A 22,467-nucleotide genomic window follows, 5' to 3' on the forward strand; every position below is an offset into this window, starting at 1 on the left:
TGAAACAAAGCACATTACACCTGCTATGGTAAACTATTTAAATGAACAGACTTTGCACCTAGCAGTAAATAATGAATCACTGGTTAAAGTATACACTGCTATTGGTTAATGTGTGGTCCAGCTGTACTTCGCCACACAAATAGGAATTATTCTCTCGCATAAGGTCGTATTTATTTCTTACAGCAATTTCATACTTAGAAATAGTATTATTTATTAAATGTAAAATATGAATTTTTCAATTAAATTATATCCAGTTTTGTAAATTATTTAGTGACAAACTGAGGAAAATTCCATTAAAATTAAAATTTAATACATGCAAAGATTTGAGAATGAAGGAATTTATCATTCTTTACATTATTTTACTTAGAAAATTGTTATTTTATATATCATGTTCTGTTATCTGGGAATAAACTTTAATTCATTTCATTTCTATAGATTAACATCAAGCAAAATAATGGTTTGATCCTTAGGTACAAATTATAGAATTTAAGGAATGTAGCTTAAGTAACTTTAAATAAATCATTCAACGAATATATCAAACAATGCTAAAAATAGTGCCAGGGGATTTTTTTCAGCTATCACTTAGATGTCACTGCCCACCTAGTCTCGTAGAGATTAATGGGTCGATTTAAGTTACAAATTAATTAAAATCTATAAACCCCCCTCCAAAAAGGGTGAAATTATTATAATCATCTATGAAAATTTATGAATAGAAACCTCAACAACACATTATTCATATAATATGGACAATTAACCTTTTAAGCTCTGTATTTAATTTTTAGTTAAACAGCTAAAAATTCCACTAAATTGAGTACAGGTATGGTAATTCTGTTTACACACCATCAATTAAAACGTTAAAGTGTTGTAATCTTTCTGGTTTACGGTGCATTGAAACATTGACAACAAATATTGACCAGTACAGCCAATAATAAGCATCTTTCTCTACAGGTGAATTAAGAAAATAAGAATTAAGATTACTAACCTCTACGGGGTGGAAATGTACTTCAAATTTCAAATGCCAGTTTAAAAAAGAACCAATCTTATAAAATCAAACACCTGTAATTTGAGATCTGCAGGAAGACCGGAGGCCTTCATCATTTTCTTAACATCCCTTCGACTCTCCACCAGCTTTCCGGATTTCAGTGGGCAAGATACCCAACTCCTCGTCTGTGTCCGGAGGTTCTGCCGACACCACCTCCCCCTCATTCTGTCAAGAAAGTACATAACACTGTCAAGAAAGACATAGACGATACATCATTCCACAACTCCAAAAATAACTGATCTTTTTCTTTCTCATCAGTGATAAATCAGATTGACAGTACCTATTAAGTTATCAAGAAATAATAATGGTAACGATTATCTATCCCATTATGATTATCCATCCATTTCATATACCGGGTGTACTGTTCAATTCTATTATTACGAGTACTATTCATATTTTTATAACAAGTTCTCAAATCGGTTATTTAGGGAACAAATCAATCATCAATTTCTCAGATTCATAATGGAATAAATAATCATCGATGGATATAGATTACTTACATACACTATTAACTAACAAAATTATTATAGGTTAAGCATAAAAAACACTGTTTTGGCTACGATTCTTAATTTTTTACATAATTTTTCTCAAAACCTGCAAAATTGAATTTTAAGATTTATTTAATTTAATTCTTAATGTTAAATAATAAATATTATGAGAAAATAAATCTTGTCCTAAAGATTTCAATACTATCTAATTTTATTGGAGGAGCTAAATCCCAGTTACATCATTTGCTGGGTAGGCACTTGCCAACAAAGCGTTTAAGGACAAAGTTTATAGGAATTTTTCTTATTTTCATATGAGGAATAAACTCACAATTTCTGCATTTATCTGTTGATAAAATACATTTGACTACAATTATTGAATAATTCAAAACTATTGAGTAATTTTAATCTAAAACTTAATTCAATAAATCACTATCATATTTGATTCAAAATTTCAAATATTATCACCCTCTTATACTTTACAACTAATCCCATCCTTAGCGTGATGACAAAGAGAGATAACAACCTTTGATGAGAAGAATGAACCTAAAATAGAGAGACTAAAGCCAAGTACACTTTGGTTTAAAGTTTGCTATCGACGATGGATGATTTGAAAGGATAAGAGGATTCCGGACATTTGCCATCGTTATATGTTACGAAAACTAGAACACTAGGTTTCGAGGATAGAAATCTGCTGTCTTTCTCGGGTTTCAAAAAAACCCTAATATACAGGTTATAAATTCCTAATACATCAGGATATATTCCAAATGCATTTCGATATCGATGTAAAAACTTCACCGTATCTATTAAAATAATTTTATGAACTTTTTGAAGGATAAACATTTTCGCCCTTTTTGAAAGGGGGGCAGAGGGGGGAGGGTCACTTGAAATTTTCACATAAAGTCCAGAGTGGTGAGAATGAAGCCAAGCGATGTCACTGCGCAGAACCACGAGCACTACACGACAGTCACACTCACCAGGGTAGGTGGAAAACTGAAGTGCTTGAATGTTAAGTATACGGATTTTTTGACATTTGAAGAAGAGGGTAGATTTCAATCCTCAAGACGTAGTGTTCTATTGCAACTGTATGAATTAGTCCTATTATCCTTTCAAAGCCAAGTAATTACCATACACCCCCTACACAAACAACGGATTTTTAAAACAACTCACACTTATCATGATGATCTTCCTCACTGTAGTGAAGCAGATGTTGTACTCATGGATGATGCTCGGGTACAGTGAGTTAAAGTCCATCAGCAGGATCAGCTTGTCGTAGAAGCCAACTTTGGGGTCCAACACCAGACCTCCGGAGTATGCTGGTTTCTTACGTCCTCCCTTCTTGTTGGGTACTCCCTCCACCAACAGCTCCTCCATGTCCATGTGCTCGTCCTTTAACAGTTAGTCAATTTATCAATTCATTGATGTGATGTAGAAGCCAACTTTAGGGTCCAACACCAGACCTCCGGAGTATGCTGGTTTCTTTCGTCCTCCCTTCTTGTTGGGTACTCCCTCCCCCAACAGCTCCTCCATGTCCATGTGCTCGTCCTTTAACAGTTAGTCAATTTATCAATTCATTGATGTGATGTAGAAGCCAACTTTAGGGTCCAATACCAGACCTCCGGAGTATGCTGGTTTCTTTCGTCCTCCCTTCTTGTTGGGTACTCCCTCCACCAACAGCTCCTCCATGTCCATGTGCTCGTCCTTTAACAGTTAGTCAATTTATCAATTCATTGATGTGATGTAGAAGCCAACTTTGGGGTCCAACACCAGACCTCCGGAGTATGCTGGTTTCTTTCGTCCTCCCTTCTTGTTGGGTACTCCCTCCCCCAACAGCTCCTCCATGTCCATGTGCTCATCCTATAACAGTTAGTCAATTAATCAATTCATTAATGTGATGTAGAAGCCAACTTTGGGGTCCAACACCAGACCTCCGGAGTATGCTGGTTTCTTTCGTCCTCCCTTCTTGTTGGGTACTCCCTCCCCCAACAGCTCCTCCATGTCCATGTGCTCGTCCTTTAACAGTTAGTCAATTTATCAATTCATTGATGTGATGTAGAAGCCAACTTTGGGGTCCAACACCAGACCTCCGGAGTATGCTGGTTTCTTTCGTCCTCCCTTCTTGTTGGGTACTCCCTCCACCAACAGCTCCTCCATGTCCATGTGCTCGTCCTTTAACAGTTAGTCAATTTATCAATTCATTGATGTGATGTAGAAGCCAACTTTAGGGTCCAACACCAGACCTCCGGAGTATGCTGGTTTCTTGCACCCTCCCTTCTTGTTGGGTACTCCCTCCCCAACAGCTCCTCCATGTCCATGTGCTCGTCCTTTAACAGTTAGTCAATTTATCAATTCATATTCCTTGATCTGATGTAAAAGCCCCTTTACGGTTTACTGTCAGACCTTGGGTAAAACTTAGAACTATTCGTCCACCCTTCTTGTTGGATACTTCTTGCCTACAACAATATTAAAACAACTTTATTTGCAAAGTTGAATATAGTTTGAATATAGCTTTTGTTTTTAGTTGAATATAGCTTCAGTGTTTATAATATATACACCTGTTGCTTATATGTATAATTTAAAATTTGTGAAACATTAATGAAAAGCAATAATATAAATATAATGAAATCAATAACAATCTTACTTAAACACTTATTAATTTTAAGCAAACCAAAATATAAGTTCAACTTAAAAATGTTAAAATACCACCTTATACTTAGTACAATTTGAAGTCTTTTCTTATCTATTCCATGCCAATAATATTATGCACAACCTCCTACCTTTATTGGCTTCTTGCCATACTGCTTGTCAGGCACGATGTAGTCCTTCTCCGTGAAAGCGTGCAGCAACAGGAACTCGTTTCTTTCCGCTCTTCCACCCATCAGAGTCCGGGACATCACATTTCCTGTGCGACATGAATACTTTCTGACTTGACAGGTAGGCTACAGTTTACCATCATTTGATGATATGAGCTGGCTTAGAAAATTGGAACTGCTCATTACAGTGAAATTTAGATTATTGATTGTCTGGTTTCGAAAATACACCAAACCAGAATTTTTCTCTTAAGTAATTAGGTAATTGGGAATACACATTTAATTATTTTGTTCTCAATGAAAATTACCATTCCTGAAAACAAAAAGTACATTCCACAGTTAAAAAAAGATTAATTTCCATAAATTCCTCAATGCCAATTCTTTTAAGCTATGATGACGCAATGTGTTTTTTTATTTTACCATACATTTTAATTTTATACAAATGTACCATTTAATAACAAAATATTTTAATTTAAACTATTCAAATTAAATATTACGTTATGGGATGAATTATTCTAATGACATTACATACATATGAAATAATATAATTCTATAAGAATATGAATTCTTACATTCAATATGAATTCAACATTGTAGATGGTTGATCTGGTTCCTTCTTCTTGTAGCTTCAATCAGTAACCCGTAATAGTAATTACATTTTTATAATAAAACAAACGTGTTTTAATAATGTAAATATGTTCCTTGATGTTATTTTGAATTTTGGAAACTTATTGATTATTGCAGCAATAGAATATTTATTACAGTATTGCATTTTTCTTAACAGGATTTAAGATCCAGAGAACATGGTCTGGACACTTTTCCTGTACTTGGTATTCAAGAATAAAGCATTCCTGACTTCTGATTCTGATCATCTATCTTTTACAATGTTAATCAATAAATCATTCCATAATATGTACAAGGTATAAAGAATAGTATGACTTCAATGAAATTAAATACTAATAATAATTTGAATATGTAATGTTTTTAAATAGTAACTTGTTTAATTAAATGCACTATAATAGCTTACATCTTAACAATTTATCTTCAATTCTTCTTTAAATTAATTAATTAGTTTTTAGATTATATATAGATTAGATTATATATGTTTGTCTTAGCTGTTTATAGGATTCCTACCTATAATTGCGAACAGTTCCTGAGCAGTATAAGTGATTGTTTAGACAGTGTTTTTTATCAGGAAAAAACACCTAGTTGTTGTAGGCGACTTTAATATAGACTTGTCATCTGCGTCATCATGGTGTAAAAGATTTCTCCACACAATGGCATCGTTTGATCTGCGTCATACAATCACATCCTACACTAGAGAGGTAAAAGACTCTAAGACTGTGATTGATAACATTTTTACTAACATAGATGATCGGCTGGTAAACAGTGAGGTTGTGTTAACCGCATTATCTGATCATCATGGTCAGTTAGCTACTTTTAACCTCTCTGTCGCTGACTTGAACTCTGGCCCTTTGTACAGGTTATCACGTCAATTCACACCGCAAAATATTCGTAGTTTCCACTTTCATCTCAAAAGGGAGCTTTGGAGTGAAGTTTTTGAATTGGGTGGTCTTGATACATTGTTTGATGTCTTCATGAATAAGTTGAAATATTATTTTGATATTTTCTTTCCCTTTACTCAGGAAGCCTATGAAAGGTAGAAACTCAACTTTGAAACCTAAACTTACTCCACAACTGTTATCTATGAAGGATCAGCTGCATTCTCTCTATTCTGACTCGAATCATCTAGAAGCAGCTCACCCTCTCCGATCTGAATACCGGCAACTGAGAAGGATGTACAAAAAGGAGATTCGTAAGCACAAGTCTGATGCTGTGTTAAATAGGATCCAGAAGTCTACCAACAAAACAAAGACAACGTGGGAAATCATCAACGACCTTAAATCATCCAACAGTGAGCGAACTTATTTCATCCATCTGTCTGACGAGAAAGGATCCAGGATGGTGGAACCCAATCTGGTGGCTGAAGTGTTTAGTTCATTTTATTCCAGTTATCGGTCAACCAATGTCTACAGGCAGTAGTATTGGGTCGTCGCACGGAGTTGTACAGCCGGAAATGATCAGTAAAAACACTCTTCATTTTTTCCTACCTCAGAAGAAGAGGTGATGAGGGAAATTAGATCTCTAAAGCCTAAAAGTTCTGCTGGATGATGAAATCTCTCCAAAGCTATTGAAGCATGTCGCTGATGCAATAGTCAAACCTCTTACGTATCTTATAAAACCTGTCGTTCAACCTGGGTCAGTTCCCTTCATCACTAAAAAATGCAATTATAAGACCAGTTCATAAAAGGGGACAGAAGGCTGACGACTGTAACAACTATAGGCCCATCTCGCTCACTTCCACATTGTCTAAGGTGTTTGAGCGATATTCCTAACAAGACTCCTCTCATTCATGAATTCAAACCAGGTGTTTTCTTTGAATCAGTTTGGGTTTATGAAGAATAGATCGACATCCTGATGCCATGCATTGTTTGGTTTCTTCTGTGGTTCAGTCCCTGGATTCTGGCTTGAAAAAAAGTACTGGGATCTTTTTCGACTTGTCAAAAAGCATTTGACATGATTGATCATGACATCCTGTTACGTAGGCTGTCTTGTCTTGGACTAAGATGGTGTCGCTCATTCGTGGATTTCTAGCTATCTTGGTGGAAGAGGTCAATTGGTTCAAATACCTTATGTGGATAGCAGTGGCTGTTCTAACATCGGTTCGGTCATCACGGGCATTGGTCTCTAGGGGAGTTCCCCAGGGGTCAGTGCTTGGTCCCATTCTCTTCCTTCTCTTTGTGAATGAGCTACCCAAACAGGTCACTAGAGGAAAAGTCTGCCTTTTTGCAGGACGACACTACCTTTTCAATTTCAGCTCGGCATCACAATGAACTTGAGGTTGCTATTTATGAGGAGACAGGTGCTTTAATGCAGTGGTTTCAGGAGAACCGCTTACTCTTAAACAGTTGGAAAAAACTAAAGTCGTTGACTTTTAAGATTGCGAGTTCTGTCTGTGATGATAACAGAATGTTTCAAATTGGTGATGATACAATCGAACCATGTCTTAACATTAAGTTTCTTGGGATCATCGTTGACAGAGGTCTTAATTTTGCTCAGCAAGTTGATGCGGTCTGTAAAAAGGATTAGCTCGGGAATCTTTGTGTTGAGGCGCTGTCTGCTTTTCGCTGGTACCGATGTCTTACTAGCTGCTTATTATGGCATTTGTGTATCCTTCTCTATCATATGCCATTGAAAATTTGGGGCTTTGAGTGCACAAGGACCAAAGTATTATTCAAGCTTCAAAAGAAAGCAATTAGAATAATATTTGGGAAATTCATGGCGTTCTTCTTGCAAACCTCTTTTTACTGACAACAATATATTAACTTTTTCCATCCATTTACATTCTACATGTTGTCAAGTATGTCCATAGAAACTTACCTTTGTTCAAGTCTGACACTCTTCCACACATCTACGATCTCCGGGAATCGGGGAAAAAAATTCTCTGTTCCTAGGCATAATATTAAAACTGCTTTTTATGAACACAACCACCTTAAATATAATGGGATCAGGCTTTACAATGCACTACCGGGGGAGCTCAAGTCAGAGAATAATTTCAATTCTTTCGGAAACGGGGGGTAAAGAAAATTCTATTACAGCGGTTGTTGTTACAGCATCGGGGATTTCTTGTCCTGATGACGAATTGAATGTAAATAGGTATGGAACGAGCTAGTTGTAGATAGCTCTTTTTCTTATTGTAACCCATAGAAATGTGCAATGTGATAATCATATGTAATTACTGTTGTACTGGATTACTTCGTTTATTTTTTGGTTGACACTATTGTATGGTTAAAAAAACCTGTAAAAATAAAGATTTTTGAGTTTGAGTTTGAGTTTGAGATTATAAAATTCTTCAAAATAATACAAAGACAACTCAGTTAAAAAAAACCCTTTTCTTTTTTTTAAAGTTAACAGATCTGTTTCTATTATAAATTCTGTTGTTAGATTACGTAAATATTTAAACCTCTGTAATTTGTTCTCTTTTTATAAGATTCGAAATTGTGTTGATCGATATGTTTGTTAAAACAAGTATTCTTTGTACGTTTATTAGTTTAAGTATGGGATAAACAAATTGTTACACCCAAAAACCCAATGAATAAGAACAATTGAGGTAAAGGATAGAACCCTGGGGCACAACAGTGCTACAGTGTCTGCAGCTGTGATCTACGAGCCCTCATTTACTGACTGATATTGTGAAAAATTATTTCTTCTATTTGTACCTATTGTTTTTGGTTTGTTAAATATAAATTGAACAAGGCCTGCCATCATCCATTGTTTAATTTATCGTTACACAGTTCGGAAGATTTCCTAATTTAGAAGTATTTACATAAACTACTTCTATTTCAGCTTTGGGAAAAAATCTGAAGAATTTACTTCACCCTTAATTCTTTGACTAGTTATCCAGAAACGGATTCCGGAGCAAACTACATGACGCCTGCAGTAATCCCGACAGCTGTGTGGGAAGCCCTATGACACTTTATAATAATGTTTCGTGATGAATAATCTCTCGCTTGAATACGAATGTGATCTAGTGGGAAAAAATAAGAAACAGTTTCAATTAGTTTTCACCTTTCCCAATAGACCACAGCTGCTCTTTTATTTATTTCTTTCAGATCCAATTGACGGTATTCAGGTCATATAACGGTATTCAATTAATTGTTCCAAGTAATCAGCTGATTCTATTTCTGTTTTTGTTGTGAATACAGGTTGTAACCTCACTTTTACGTTATCAGTTGCCTTGGTTATAAATGTTTTGTTGTGTTTACTGTGAGTAAATAAATGTGGCTGTTTGAGTAATTACTGATTATGTAGAATGGCGCGAGAAAGACTTACAGAGGAATTTTTGGCTAAGATGCTCCCCTGAGACTTACTGATTAGCATTTTCCCACCACCATCCCTGCTACAGATAAGAAGCAGAAGAGAGCATGCCACATGTGCAGATACACCAGTGTCGGCAAGGAGCAGCGGCACCAGGACACGATGTGCCGGGATTTCTACATTCTGCTTTGTGTATCCGACTGTATTCACGCCTTTCATACCATCAAAGATTTCCGAGGAGACTTGTGTACTGTTACTAACTTATACCTTAGTATGTTTATGAGAAAATGCTAAATATATTACTTTATTCTCGTATTTTGTAAATATTATGACTTTTGGGTATAATTAGATTAATTTCTGTATAAATAATTTTTTTTAAACTGGAAAAACGTTTAATTGAGTGTATTTCATAACACATCTGCTGCAGTAAACCAAAATCACCTAAAAAAACAAAATCGAAAATTAAAAGAACTCGCATTTTAGGGCACTTTTACTGAAAAAAACCCACCATTCAAATGGTTAAACAACAATAGCTTGGGATGAATAAGAACTGATCTATGAACTGACCCGCAATGTTGGTGATCTGCAGTGCCAGAGGGATGACGTTCAGCTCATACATGAGTCGCAGCACGTACACAGAGTCTACCATTGTCGCTCTAACCAGCTCCACTAGACTACTGCTGGAGCTGTACTTGGCTTTCACCTCGTCTGGGGTCACTTCCAGCCTCTCTACATTCACATGTAACACCTGCAGCAACAGTACGAAACAATGTAGTAGCATAAAATATTTGGCACAACACAAACTATGTTCTCAACTTTGTAGTGTTTTTTTTTTTAACTAATTGTAGTCAAAGAGTGACAAAGCCAATTCATCATTATTTACGTTGCAACATTTGAATAGTGTTAAAATTATACAAATACTGGCCTAGTTACAAAAAAATCATAAAACTTAAATTTTTTTTGTATTTTCACCTTAAATATTGTTGACCATTTTCTTATACCCTCTTAAATGATATTTACCAAAATTAGTGCAGCTGACAAAAAAATTCAATTGATTTAAAAAAATAAACTAGACTGTGTGCTTAAACAATCCAAATTTGCTTGTATCCCTTGGACTAATTTGACAGCTATTATACGACAACTATTATATATGAATCTTCTTGTCCTTTATACTTGAATGCCTGCACCAAAGCAATGGTATGTTGTGTATCTCTCACAGAATACTAGAAAGCTGGTACTCACAGACTGACAGAGGGTGCCCAGCTCGTAGCTCCTGGCTCTGATGAGCTCCTTAGCCGAGAGTTTTACGTCACAAACGAGTCGTCCGCACATTGGATATCTCTCTACTTGGAATCGTGCCTGAACATACAGTATGCATTAGTTTTATGAGCATTTAATTAAAACTATTGGATTTTATAACAATACACATTAATTTGGTTTTGACAGATAAATACAAGATACAATTGTTTTCTTGACACTTCCCACACCATAGACAGATATATCAGAATGATAGGCTTTGACCAAAATGCCAAACACAAGTATATCCAATATTTATACATTGTGTATCTTGGAGAGTTTTTTTCAGGTGCATGCTCCGTGCCTATCACGGTTGCTAAGGAAGTATTTATAGGCGCCCTTCGCTCCTCGTTGGAGGTAGAGGGGTGTCCTTTGTCTAGTGCTGTCCTCCTGCTCATCTGTTCTGTGTGTCCTACAGAGCCATAACCAAATATATCCTTTGTCTGTCCAGATGATAAGATGATAGACCTTATTTGTGAAACCTTTGATAAGGAAATGCTCCAATAACTAGTAGTTTATATAATTTATCATATTTCTATAACTTGAATTTAGACCAAATTCACAGTATGGTAAATCGTTATTTTTAGTTCTTAATCTATAAATATGATAATTTTACTAAAATTCCCCATTTATTATTTTTTTGCGTTTACCTTTTATAGCATATTTAAAGTAAAAAATTAGCTCTGAACTTAAAGAAAAATATATTTTATAGATGTTTTAGCATTATAGAGAAATTAATGTATTTATTAGTGGCGTGCGAAGGGTTAATATTGAATCTGTGCCAATGTTAAACTAAAATTAATTGCTGAATTTCTCTTATATGATCCTACTATACTCTTTGGGGGGGGGGGGACTCCGCTTCGAATATCAGAAGTGATGTTGTACAGTGCTGGGAATCAGGAATGGAGTTGTCTAGGAAGTACCCATAATTGTTCTCTTAACTGAGTGACATGAGCACTGCTGAACCATAAAAGGGTACAATATATATTCAGCATTGGAAAAAACTAAGGATAAAGTTTCATTAACAGAACACTTCTCCGCACTAGGTCATACATTGAGGGAAGGTCAATAAACACTGCAGAAGATTTTGTTCTTATCAAACCACTCCTCAATAAATCTATTAAGAATGAGAACATGCTATAGAAGATTGCTAACAAATATTCGTTAAATTCAATCCAATTGATTCAATAAGTGTTTACAGAATCTGACCATATTAAGACTAAAAAAATCATCAGTAGGGTCAAACTATTAGAATATGCATCGTACAGGTTCTAAAAATGTTATTTTACAAAATCTTTGGTTGAGACTGTGCCAAAGATAAAAATACATATAAAGAATTAGCATTATGGCTAATAAGTAATAAAACAATGAAAATAAATAACAGAGTCCAACTTAACCATCTTTGAAACTCTGTTACATAACTATAAACAACAGATTTAAAAAAAATTAAATAACACAATAGTATATACAAACAAAATTTGTACAGAGTACATTATACGAATTATACCACCATCATAATATATAAATTAACAAATAACTTAAAGAACCTAATAAAAAGTGGAACTAGCACATCAAGGATGTACATTCTACTTGTTTATTTGATTTATATATTATTTGTTTATATTATTATTATTTCTTTCTTTATTTATTCACTTTTTTATAGTTTTTAATTGTTGTTACCTATAGATAAACCCCTTACAAAAAGACACTGGGGGATTTGAGTTCACGCAGGGTGGGGTAAATACCCCTCTGATGCTGTGATGTCGCCCTCTCCCAGTATCCACACCACTGCTCGGCACTCACCCGCTCGTTCTATCCCGTGACCTGGCCACTGCCACTTAGCGGCTAACCTCACAGCAAAACACAAGCTCCCTGGATACGTTTATGGGTACATTAGTCTGTTCAGTTAATATTTATGCTTGTATAGGCCTATACACAAAAATACAATATACTTATAGAATAGGTAAGTAGCTGCAGTGTAAACAAAATGGCGCGAGCGAGCGAGACATGATCCACACAGCTAATAAAATAGAGCCGAGGAGATGCTTGTCCCACTCCCCACCACTGGAGGGAGCCCTCCTGCCCATGGCTGCTCTCATATTTGCTTCTACGCAGGTTTCTTGCGAGTGGTTGATCTATAGTACAGTAAATTTTTATTAGTAATAGTAGACTAAGGACAGAGTTGTCTATTCTTTCTTATTTTTAAACAACACCACGTAAATAAATATTACAATGTAACATTATAATGACGCTCTGCTCTCACCTTCCCTGGAGGTGGGATATTGGCTCGCTTAAGCCGTCCGATCCTCGACCAGTTGGGGATCTTGAGATGCGCCAGCCGGTGTACAAGAACATCCAGGTCTCCCCCCAGTAGCCCGTGACCCACCACCAAGTCCGGGTCCAGCTTGCTGAGCTTGGCCAGCAGGTAACACAGCAGGGCGCGTTCGCTGTCACAGCGTTCTACGTGGAGACGTCCCTCACTGCGCAGCCGGTCGCGCAGGTCCACCGGGAACATCGCATCCGACGGCCTCGTCAACGCTGCAACAACAGTTATTCTCAACAGTGACATCCAAGAGTGCTGTTGGTTGATCTATGCATATAATACAGGATTGCTACTTAACACATCAATGTCATTACTCTGTCTTGTGTATTAACTGCATTATATTTCTTTAGCTGTTTCTTTCTTAGCCTTATGGGGGAAAAATAGTGTCAAGCGGAATCAGAAATTGGAATGCAACAGGAGATGTATCGCTAAGTTGGAGGTAAACATGTCTGCAATTCTTATAGTTCATTTGTACCAAATGACAACTTGGATGTTGATGCCGCTTTTCTGTCAGAAAAACCTTTCAATCGGGTCTCCACAATTTGAGTCGGAATGTTGCTTGGAATTATTTTTACCCTAACTTATAAGATTAGTTATTTAGACATGTTTACTAAGTTATGTTTACGTAACTTTAAATGCTAAAAGAATAAAGTTAGTGTTATTTGAGATTGAATCCATGTTGAATGATCTGAATCTTGTTTACCCTTTCCTTTAATGAAAATGCAGCAAAAGATGTTTATACCATTGGTACCATCTTCCCCCAAACTAGCTTATGCTGTTGTTGGCTATATTTCCCTGTCCACTCTTAAAAATATAAGTTTTTTTGGGGGGGGGGAGGAGGGGGGAAATAAAAGTGCCAACCATCAATTTGTTGTGCTTTGTTAGTATAATTAGGGATACAAAAGGGATTCAAATTCATTTTAAAGGTCATCTTAGTTTAATATTACACAAATATACCTGTCCTAAATTATTTTTGGACTAAACTTAGTTTCTTTGTCAACATCATGATTTATAGATTTAGCCAATCTTAAAATTTTGAATATCAAAACTTGAAAAATTACGGTTAGCACTCTTTCCCCTAACCCCTTCAACTGAAGCTGGGTGGGAAATGTACCGTCTAAGCTATTATTTGTGTTCTTACCACAGAAATGTTGGTGGAACAGCTGTTTGCCCACTTGCTTGTCCACACTGTAACTGTTGTGTACCACCACGCTGGCCAGCACTATCTCCGTCTGACTAGTGCGGGGATGAAGCGCCGTGCGGAGAGAGAGGGAGGCCACCACCAGTGGAGGAGGTGGAGGGAGGGATCCTCCACCACACACCGACAGGTTGTGGATATGACCACCTAATACCTGTGACGTATATAATGTAAGTGATATAATTTGCACCTTAGGAGTCTTTCAAAAATTAATATATTGGAATAAATCAATTAAATATTCGGAATAGTCTAATTTATTTCAGGTACATCATTTGCAGCTGCCCAGTAAACAATCTTATAGATAAACATTGAAAATTATATTTTTATTACATAAACTCTAAGAAATTAAAATTAGTTTTTAACGTGCAAGTAAATTGAATAACTCATATAATGTAGAGTTTAATCTTATTGTACGATGAAAACTTTGGTTCGAAAGGCCTTTCCGAAAATAAATAATATTAAAAGTGTTGGTTTGACTAACTACTAGGTTTAATATAACGTATCTTAGAATGCTTAAAGTTTTGTTATATGGATATAAAAAATAGAAAGTTAAAGAACAATACAATCATGATTTTATTAACATTTAAGACCTGCAGAGAAAAAGATCATGAAAAAATTTAGAAAATAGGTTAGAATGATGAATTAGGTGCCAATCTTCTACGACGACAGTATACAAAAGGTTGTTTTATTTCTGATATGTACCTTAATATTCATCGCAATTAAGTGAAAAGTAGATAAAAGTCTGGGCTTTCACATAAAAATACAGCTTTTACAAAAGTTTACTTGATTATTTTATACATCAAAACATTTGTGATGTCATTTGTGAGAAGCAGAAATAGGACTTGTCCCAGTACCGATCCTTGTGGTACACCCCTTTGTATATCAGCAATAATACTTAAAAAACACGCCACATATAGACTTATGAAATTGTATTTACTCTGTTCTGAATAAAATATTGTCAATTACATGAAATAAATAAATTTAAAGTTTTTGCAGAATAAAAGTATACGTTTTTTAAGATTTGGAAATATCCGACAAGATTCTTTTATATTAATTTACAACAAATACTGGATTGATAGTCCATCATACTTAATTAATTACTATATGTGGTTTTGTAGACTGATAATTGAGTTCAAACTTGATGTTCATGGTATGTGAAATTGAAAATAGACACAGCATATTAGTGCCTTAAAATAGGCCTACTGTTAATTTGTATTGAAGTAAAAATTGAATAATCTTGGTAGTGTACAGGCTGTGAGTAGACGTTGTAGTAGGCAAGTTACGCAAAACACATGAGGAGGGGGCAGTCAACCTTGTCAATTTTTAAGTTTTATAAACGAAAGAGGAGGCCAATCCCTTTTTTAGCATTACTCTATCATCATGGGTCACTAACCTGTGCAATGAAATTATGAAACAGAAAAAAGAGGAAAGTCAGTACAGAAATTTTAACCAGCTGCGTTATTTCTAATCCAGATCCACAGTCTGATGCTTTAGACCCTGAGGGCACCCACTCTCCTGAAGGGATGTTTACAATACTATTCGTGCAGGCAGACAATATGATAACAAGCTACATCATTGATCTACAAACTTTACTGGAAGTGCTGCGGACATGTACGTTACTTCCGTGGTGACAACGAATCTCGGGAGATTCGACTGTACAACTTTGTGAATTGATTCAAGATTCAACTTCAACACTCACTAATGTGTTGAAAGTATCACACTGTAAACATGAAGAATGGAACAATGCTGCTGAGTCTTAGATGAATTTTAAAATGGACATACATGACATATATGTTCTCTCACCTATGCTGTGTAGAAACTGATAGAATCTGCAAGGGCAGATTCAACCAGAAAGGTCCCCTTCAGTTGCGCTTCAGCAAGGGCAAAAGAAACGAGTTGGAGTAAGATCCCTTTCTGTTGTGCTTCATCGAGATCAAAAGAAAGGCGTAATTGAAACAAGGTCTCTTGATCTTGCACTTCAGCAAGGCCAAAAGAAACGAGTTGGAGTAAGATCCCTTTCTGTTGTGCTTCATCGAGATCAAAAGAAAGGCGTAATTGAAACAAGGTCTCTTGATCTTGCACTTCAGCAAGGCCAAAAGAAACGAGTTGGAGTAAGATCCCTTTCTGTTGTGCTTCATCGAGATCAAAAGAGAGGCGTAATTGAAACAAGGTCTCTTGATCTTGCACTTCAGCAAGGGCAAAAGAAGGCAGGAGTTGGCGTCAAAATAACATGAAAAATATATATTGTCTCTCACCTCGACTTTGCAGAAACTAACAGGGTTGGTAGCAGGGGCAGGGTCGATCAGATCCAGCCAGCAAGGTCCTTTGATCTTCCGCTGCAGTAAGAGCAACTCGAGGAAAGAGGAGTTTGTGCCAAAAACGTGAGCAATCGTTTCTCCCTTTAAGTCTTTTGGCAGCTGGGCCATACTGGGCTGTAGACAACACAATATTTATCATGGTTAAAATTCTAAATACACCAGCAAAATAAATATAATGCAGCAAGTCGCTTATTCATAATTTTAAAGATTTAAAATTCACCATTTAATCTGAAATTGGCTGCGTACTGAAATTGTTATTTAGTACTTTTGTCCTTGAATGTTAACACCAAGTTCGCTGCATCATCTGCTACATGACGTTACGTTCCTACTACAGTGGTTGTTGAAGTAGTAATTAAAATTTTGAAGATTGTAGAAAAACACACTAAATAAATCTCTTTCTATAATTTTGGTAATTTATGGAAGGTGTTATTTTATGTTTAATGAAGTCTTAATGGTAAAACTGTTTTTTAACAAACAATAGGTTATTTCGAAGACTTTCAACTTACCGAGTATTTCACCTCTACATATTCACAAGATTTAGGCACATTGTCTATCTCAAAAGCATAGTTCTTCAGGACAGGTCGGGATCTGAACGGATTTATCTTGTACTTCACAGCGATTTTCGAATTGAACTCGTCGTAAACGTCGTTGAGTGTTACTGGCCGTCCCGTAGAATTCCCAGAGCTAAGATCAACAAACTGTAACAGAACCAATCTGCAATAAATTAATCTGTAATTTACATTTGTTGAAACAATTATTGGCTGATAGTTACTTTATCAGTGAACTGTTATTTAACAACAAAGGAAGTAATTTTCAAGATTCAAGATCTTTATTTGTTGTTAAACATGATTTTACATGCAATAAACATCGTTCAGTAATATGAATGGCTTAAAAAATATTTAAACTAAGAACTTCTTATTTCAGTTTCCTTAAGCTTCTTTCAATTTCTTAATTTTTAATAATTAATTAACAAATTTAAATAGAGTAACAAGAAACTAACAACAAGAATTAACAGAAAATATTAACAAGATTAACAGTGAATAACAAAACAATAACAAAAAAGCCTATAACTAGTGAATTAAAAATAATCGAGATAAAATTGGTAAAATTAGTCAACAATTTAAAAATAAACTACAACAATCAACAGTAATGAATGTATTATCCTAATTTAAAATCTCATATCACTAGTATCACTTGCCAAATATTGTTCTATAGAATAAAAAGCTTTCTCTTTAAACCAGGTCCTCAGTACATTTTTAAATTTCACCATGCTGACTGACCAAGCTATTCTTGGTAGTTTATTAAACAATTCTATTTCAATAAATATATGACTTTTCTTTGTTTTCTCTAATCTAACACTTAAAACATCTAACTTTCCATTATATCGAGTTGGGTAACTATGTACATCCTGTCTTAGCTGATATTTACTTAGGTTTGCCTTAACTCTTAACAAACAATCATAAATAAATAGACAAGGCAGAGTCATTATATGTAATTCTTTAAAAACTGGGTAGCAAGACTCTCTTTCTGGTATACCCTTAACTACTCTTAGTGCCTTTTTTTGCCATAAAAACACTTGCTTGGGCTGCACTACTATTACCCCATAACACCACTCCATACAGTAGATGAGGATGAAAGAATGCATAGTAAGCTGTCAACAGCATCTCTGAACTTACACAGCTTTTTAATTTACATAATAAATAAATTACTCTAGCTAATTTTTTACAAATAGTTTGAATATGAAAGTCCCAGCTTAGCCTACTATCTAAATAAATATATACCTAACTGCTTAACAGGTTTAAAATTATTGCTTTACATTAAAATCTAAGGAGAAACATATGTGTTCAGTTTTGTCATTATTTTACTACAAGAGAGTTGACTTTGAACCATTCTTTTGCTCTTTCTAATGCTCTGCTCTGATCCAACATAAGAAGGTCTAGCTGTTTGTTCCTGCTCAGTAGTGTTGCATCATCTGCATATAGAACTGAATTGCAAGGCATGCTATTTGCAATAGTCATTCACCGCTATAATGAACAAGAAAGGTCCCAATACTGATCCTTGTGGTACACCAATTTTTACATTACAGAAAATCAGATTGGTCATTTGCCTGTACCACCGTCTGCCTTCTACCAGTGAGGTATGATGAAAAAAAGTCTCAGTTCCCCATCCTTAACACCATATTGATTTAGTTTTTTCAACAGCAAGTCATGTGGAATGCAGTCAAATGCTTTTGATAGATCTATTAGTGTAGCAGAACATATGGTTTTACATTCAAAACTATTTAAGACTTTACTGACTACTGATTCTACAGCCTTGATAGTATTTCGGCCACGTATAAACCCAAACTGCTCATCACAGATAAGACCATTCTGTGATATATATCCATACAGCTGCTCTTTTATACAATGTTCAAAAATCTTACTAAAAATAGGTACCAAAGATATTGGGCGATAATTGGCTGGATTCCGTTTATCTCCTTTCCTTATAAATAGGTATCACTTTAATTACTTTCATAACATTTTGGAAATACGTTTTGCTGAAGCATCATGTTGCACAGATATAATAGTGGCTCCAATATAACATAAATAATTTCTTTTACAACCTTGTTTGAAAAACCATATATGTCCTCACTTTGAGATGAACTTAAACTGTGATACACATTTCAAAATATCAAATTCTGTAATGTGATGCCACTTAAACTTTAAATCTAAATTAGAATGACTAGACAGGTATTGGTTTAAAAATTCTAAAGCTTTGCTACTATTATTGTTTTGACTGATGGCATTACTTTGATTTAGCTGGGAAGCAGCATTAACAAAATATTCATTCAATTGTTTGGAATCCACTTCTGGTTCTTTACTTATTTTTACTTAATAAGAACATTTCCCCTACTGAAACTAGGGGTTTTCTACAATATACTATTTTTCAACTTTGAAACTTTCTTCACCACACATCTAACACAATCTCAAAGTTATATGCATTCACAAATGCATTTTTTTTTCATTTTAAGGGTTATAGAAATGTTTCCGACATCACGGGGTTTACGTGTACTAAAATATACTGACAATTCCTACCTCACACAGCTTTTCAACAACACCTACGTTAATAATTTCTTGATATTTGTATGAAGATTTGAGGTATCTAAAACTATTATTTTATAAACATATTTAGTATTACTCGAAAGCTCTTTCACTCTCGATGTGCCTTTTAAGATTTGAAACACATCCGACTATAGGGCTCCGTCCTACAGGCTTCCAAATTTTCAATAAGAGTATTTTTGTTTAGTTTAAAACAGCAAATTATTAAAACAGATGTGTTACTCAGACAGTTATCCACTAACCAACTGAATATCAGCTGATTTCTTAACACTTGTTATTCACATGAATATTTTAATTTTAAAATGTGACCCACCTTACTCAATTGATTTTTTTTAAGAAGATGTATTATAACAAAAATACACTTTAAACAAACTGTGCTTCTGCCGAGTACAGAATGGTCCTTACCTCTTCCCTGGGCAACAGGAAAATGGTGCGCTCGATGTTGCGCATCACTACACAGCAACTAACGTAGGTATCGGCCGATGCTACAAATACTTTCCCGAATAGGTAAACCACTCCTGGCTGCTTGAAAACATCCTCGTACGCATCCCAGTAGAAGAATCTGAACACCTGTGGAGTAATTAAGGCTCAGTTTATTATAAAATACAGCTTGAACAGTAAGGAATTACAGCAGTTCAGTTCATAACCAACACTCCTAGTTTTATATAAGTAACAAAACTGCACAGACCATGGTGGAAAGGATTGATTCAATGCAAGTTGAGTTTAGCTGCATTTCACCTGCTGCTTGGTGCAGAATCTGCAATCTGACACTAAAACAGGAATTCTAAAAGAAACAAAATCCAAACTGGGTACAAAAATGTATCCTGTATCAATCTTGCCCACGTTCATTACCCAGCTTGGTACACCATTTCATTCCAATATGGCGGCCATCAAACTAGAAAAATTAACAACCCCATTATTTATGAACTTAGAGAAACATGGGAAATATTCTGGAATCCTTATTTTTCTAACATTTTAAAATATAAGGTATTTGGAGACATTCATAAAATATACTTGTATACTGAATTTAATTTATTGTTGTTTTTTCTCGTGTTTTTCTAACATTTATGCATAACAACATTCATGAAATATTCTTTGACATGCCTCATCAATATCACACGCAAGCCAGAAAACATTCTAATATTCATTTATACAGACTAAACTGCAATTTAGAAAGAAGTTTATTTTACATTGCGCATCAGGTGTACCGCATATTGCTTGTAGAAATTATTAAAATGGAGGGTGGCAGTATCGCTGCGTAAAGGCCGAGGGTTTGTGAGTGGCTGCTGTATATTGGTGCTGTTGGTACAGAGATGCTGATACAATCTCTGTGCAATCAACAGCAATTCTTTATCATTTCTTCCTTCAATATGTTTTTCTGTAGTTTTGGTTTATAATTTTACATATTCATATTGCTGTACATGTAGTTCCTCCATTCATACTATTTAACTTACTCGTATAATAAATTTTGTTAACACAACAGTTAACTTTGTTTTGATCTTAACGTTATTCTCTTCATTTCCAATTTTTAATACAAGTTTACAATTTATCTATATTTAATATTAATTTCACGTAAGGTTGTTACTTTTTATTATAAACAGACAAATTCCTTATGTACATATTTAGGAGAATAAATAGGTTTGTATCTTGTATGCTGTTCATAAGATGAATTATGTTTGCAGAGAGAGAAAGATACAAGAATTTAGGAATCAGAAAATTAGATCTAGATTGAAAGTAGATTCGTCAATGCGATAGAAAGAGATAGGAATAGTTTGGATACGTAAAAAGGTCAAATAAGAAGAGATATAAGAAGAGAATAAGAACAGATGTGATGGGAGCAGGGATGGAGATGTATGAAAGAAAGAAGATGAGACAAATGCATTAGAGATAATCCAAAAGAACGATGGATAAGGTAATGATGATGTTAAAGGAGGTAAAAGAAGATGAAATAACAGAACTTAAAGAGGAAACCTGCTTGGGTTATGTCTTTATATCAGTAATTACCTCTATTTGCTTTGTTAAACAAACTGAATGCTTTAGAAACTACACATGCTTAAAGAATCAATGAACGTGGATGATGGGAAATAAATACCTTCTCTCCTTTATCGTTAGTGGTCAGAGGTAACTGGGAAAGATCCACGTTGACAGTGGAAGCCGATTCCCCGCCACCAGCCGAGCTCTCTACCTCATCCCACAATGCCCCACTGAGTAGCTTCTCCTCCATCTCTCTGCAACATGCCCCAAGGACACCACTTTTAATACACTACACTTGTGGATCGAGTTTGACACAGTGGAATTTTGTACATTTAAATTTCCTTGGAAGCCTTTTCTTGAATGAACCAAGCAGATGGTTTTGCAGCAGCCATTATTGTTCATAGCACAAACAATATGTGGCCAATAAAAGTCACACAATCGTTCATTGGGAGTGCCGATGACCGAGCAATCTTAGACATTGGGATTTGAGTCTGAGTTAGAGATAGTGCAGGTTCGAATCCTGTCTGTGACCCTTGCACATTTTATCAGTACCATCGACCTTGTACTGTATCGACTCTCCCCCTTATCTGTTTGATAAGATCCTCGCACAGGCCAGTGGCCCATGAGGACAGGCAGAATAAGGCTTAAAAGGGGATCAGCTTCTCCTTAAAAAAAAAATCCAACAGCCATCCAACTAAGGTTGGATAAGAAGAAAGAGATGAAGACAGCAGTGAAGTAAAGTGCTTGTGTTCTGGGTACATATTTGGTGCCAATTGAAGAAAGAAAGTTAAGTAGCCTTTGTCATCCGTGATCTCGTGTAACAGGTATTAACGTACAAAAGTAATAGACATACTTAAAATAATTACATCACTAAACAGAAAACATCAAGTGGGACAGGCAGTGTAAGATCAATGCTTTTAGTTGTTTAAAAATGAAGTCAATCAACATTTGGAAATATTGTCGACAAATCACTTGCTCAAGGTGTATTTAAAAAATAAAAATATCAAACATTTATCTATTATATAGATAGGGAACAGAAATACAT

General features: G+C 35.2%; 1 protein-coding gene across 1 annotated transcript in view; it reads right to left on the reverse strand.

Moving 5' to 3' along the window:
- Positions 1 to 22,467, reverse strand: part of LOC124367918 (DNA polymerase alpha catalytic subunit) — a 62,933-nt gene that overhangs the window by 24,045 nt on the left and 16,421 nt on the right. The window contains 12 exon segments of the mRNA XM_046825124.1: positions 1,057 to 1,131; positions 1,133 to 1,207; positions 2,698 to 2,910; positions 4,305 to 4,429; positions 9,783 to 9,963; positions 10,458 to 10,574; positions 12,775 to 13,049; positions 13,976 to 14,186; positions 16,288 to 16,464; positions 16,857 to 17,048; positions 19,854 to 20,018; positions 21,541 to 21,676. Of these exon segments, the coding sequence (XP_046681080.1) occupies positions 1,057 to 1,131; positions 1,133 to 1,207; positions 2,698 to 2,910; positions 4,305 to 4,429; positions 9,783 to 9,963; positions 10,458 to 10,574; positions 12,775 to 13,049; positions 13,976 to 14,186; positions 16,288 to 16,464; positions 16,857 to 17,048; positions 19,854 to 20,018; positions 21,541 to 21,676 (1,942 nt within the window).

The sequence above is a fragment of the Homalodisca vitripennis genome, chromosome 8 (assembly GCF_021130785.1).
Source record: "Homalodisca vitripennis isolate AUS2020 chromosome 8, UT_GWSS_2.1, whole genome shotgun sequence".
In the NCBI taxonomy this organism is placed as follows: Eukaryota; Metazoa; Arthropoda; class Insecta; order Hemiptera; family Cicadellidae; genus Homalodisca; species Homalodisca vitripennis.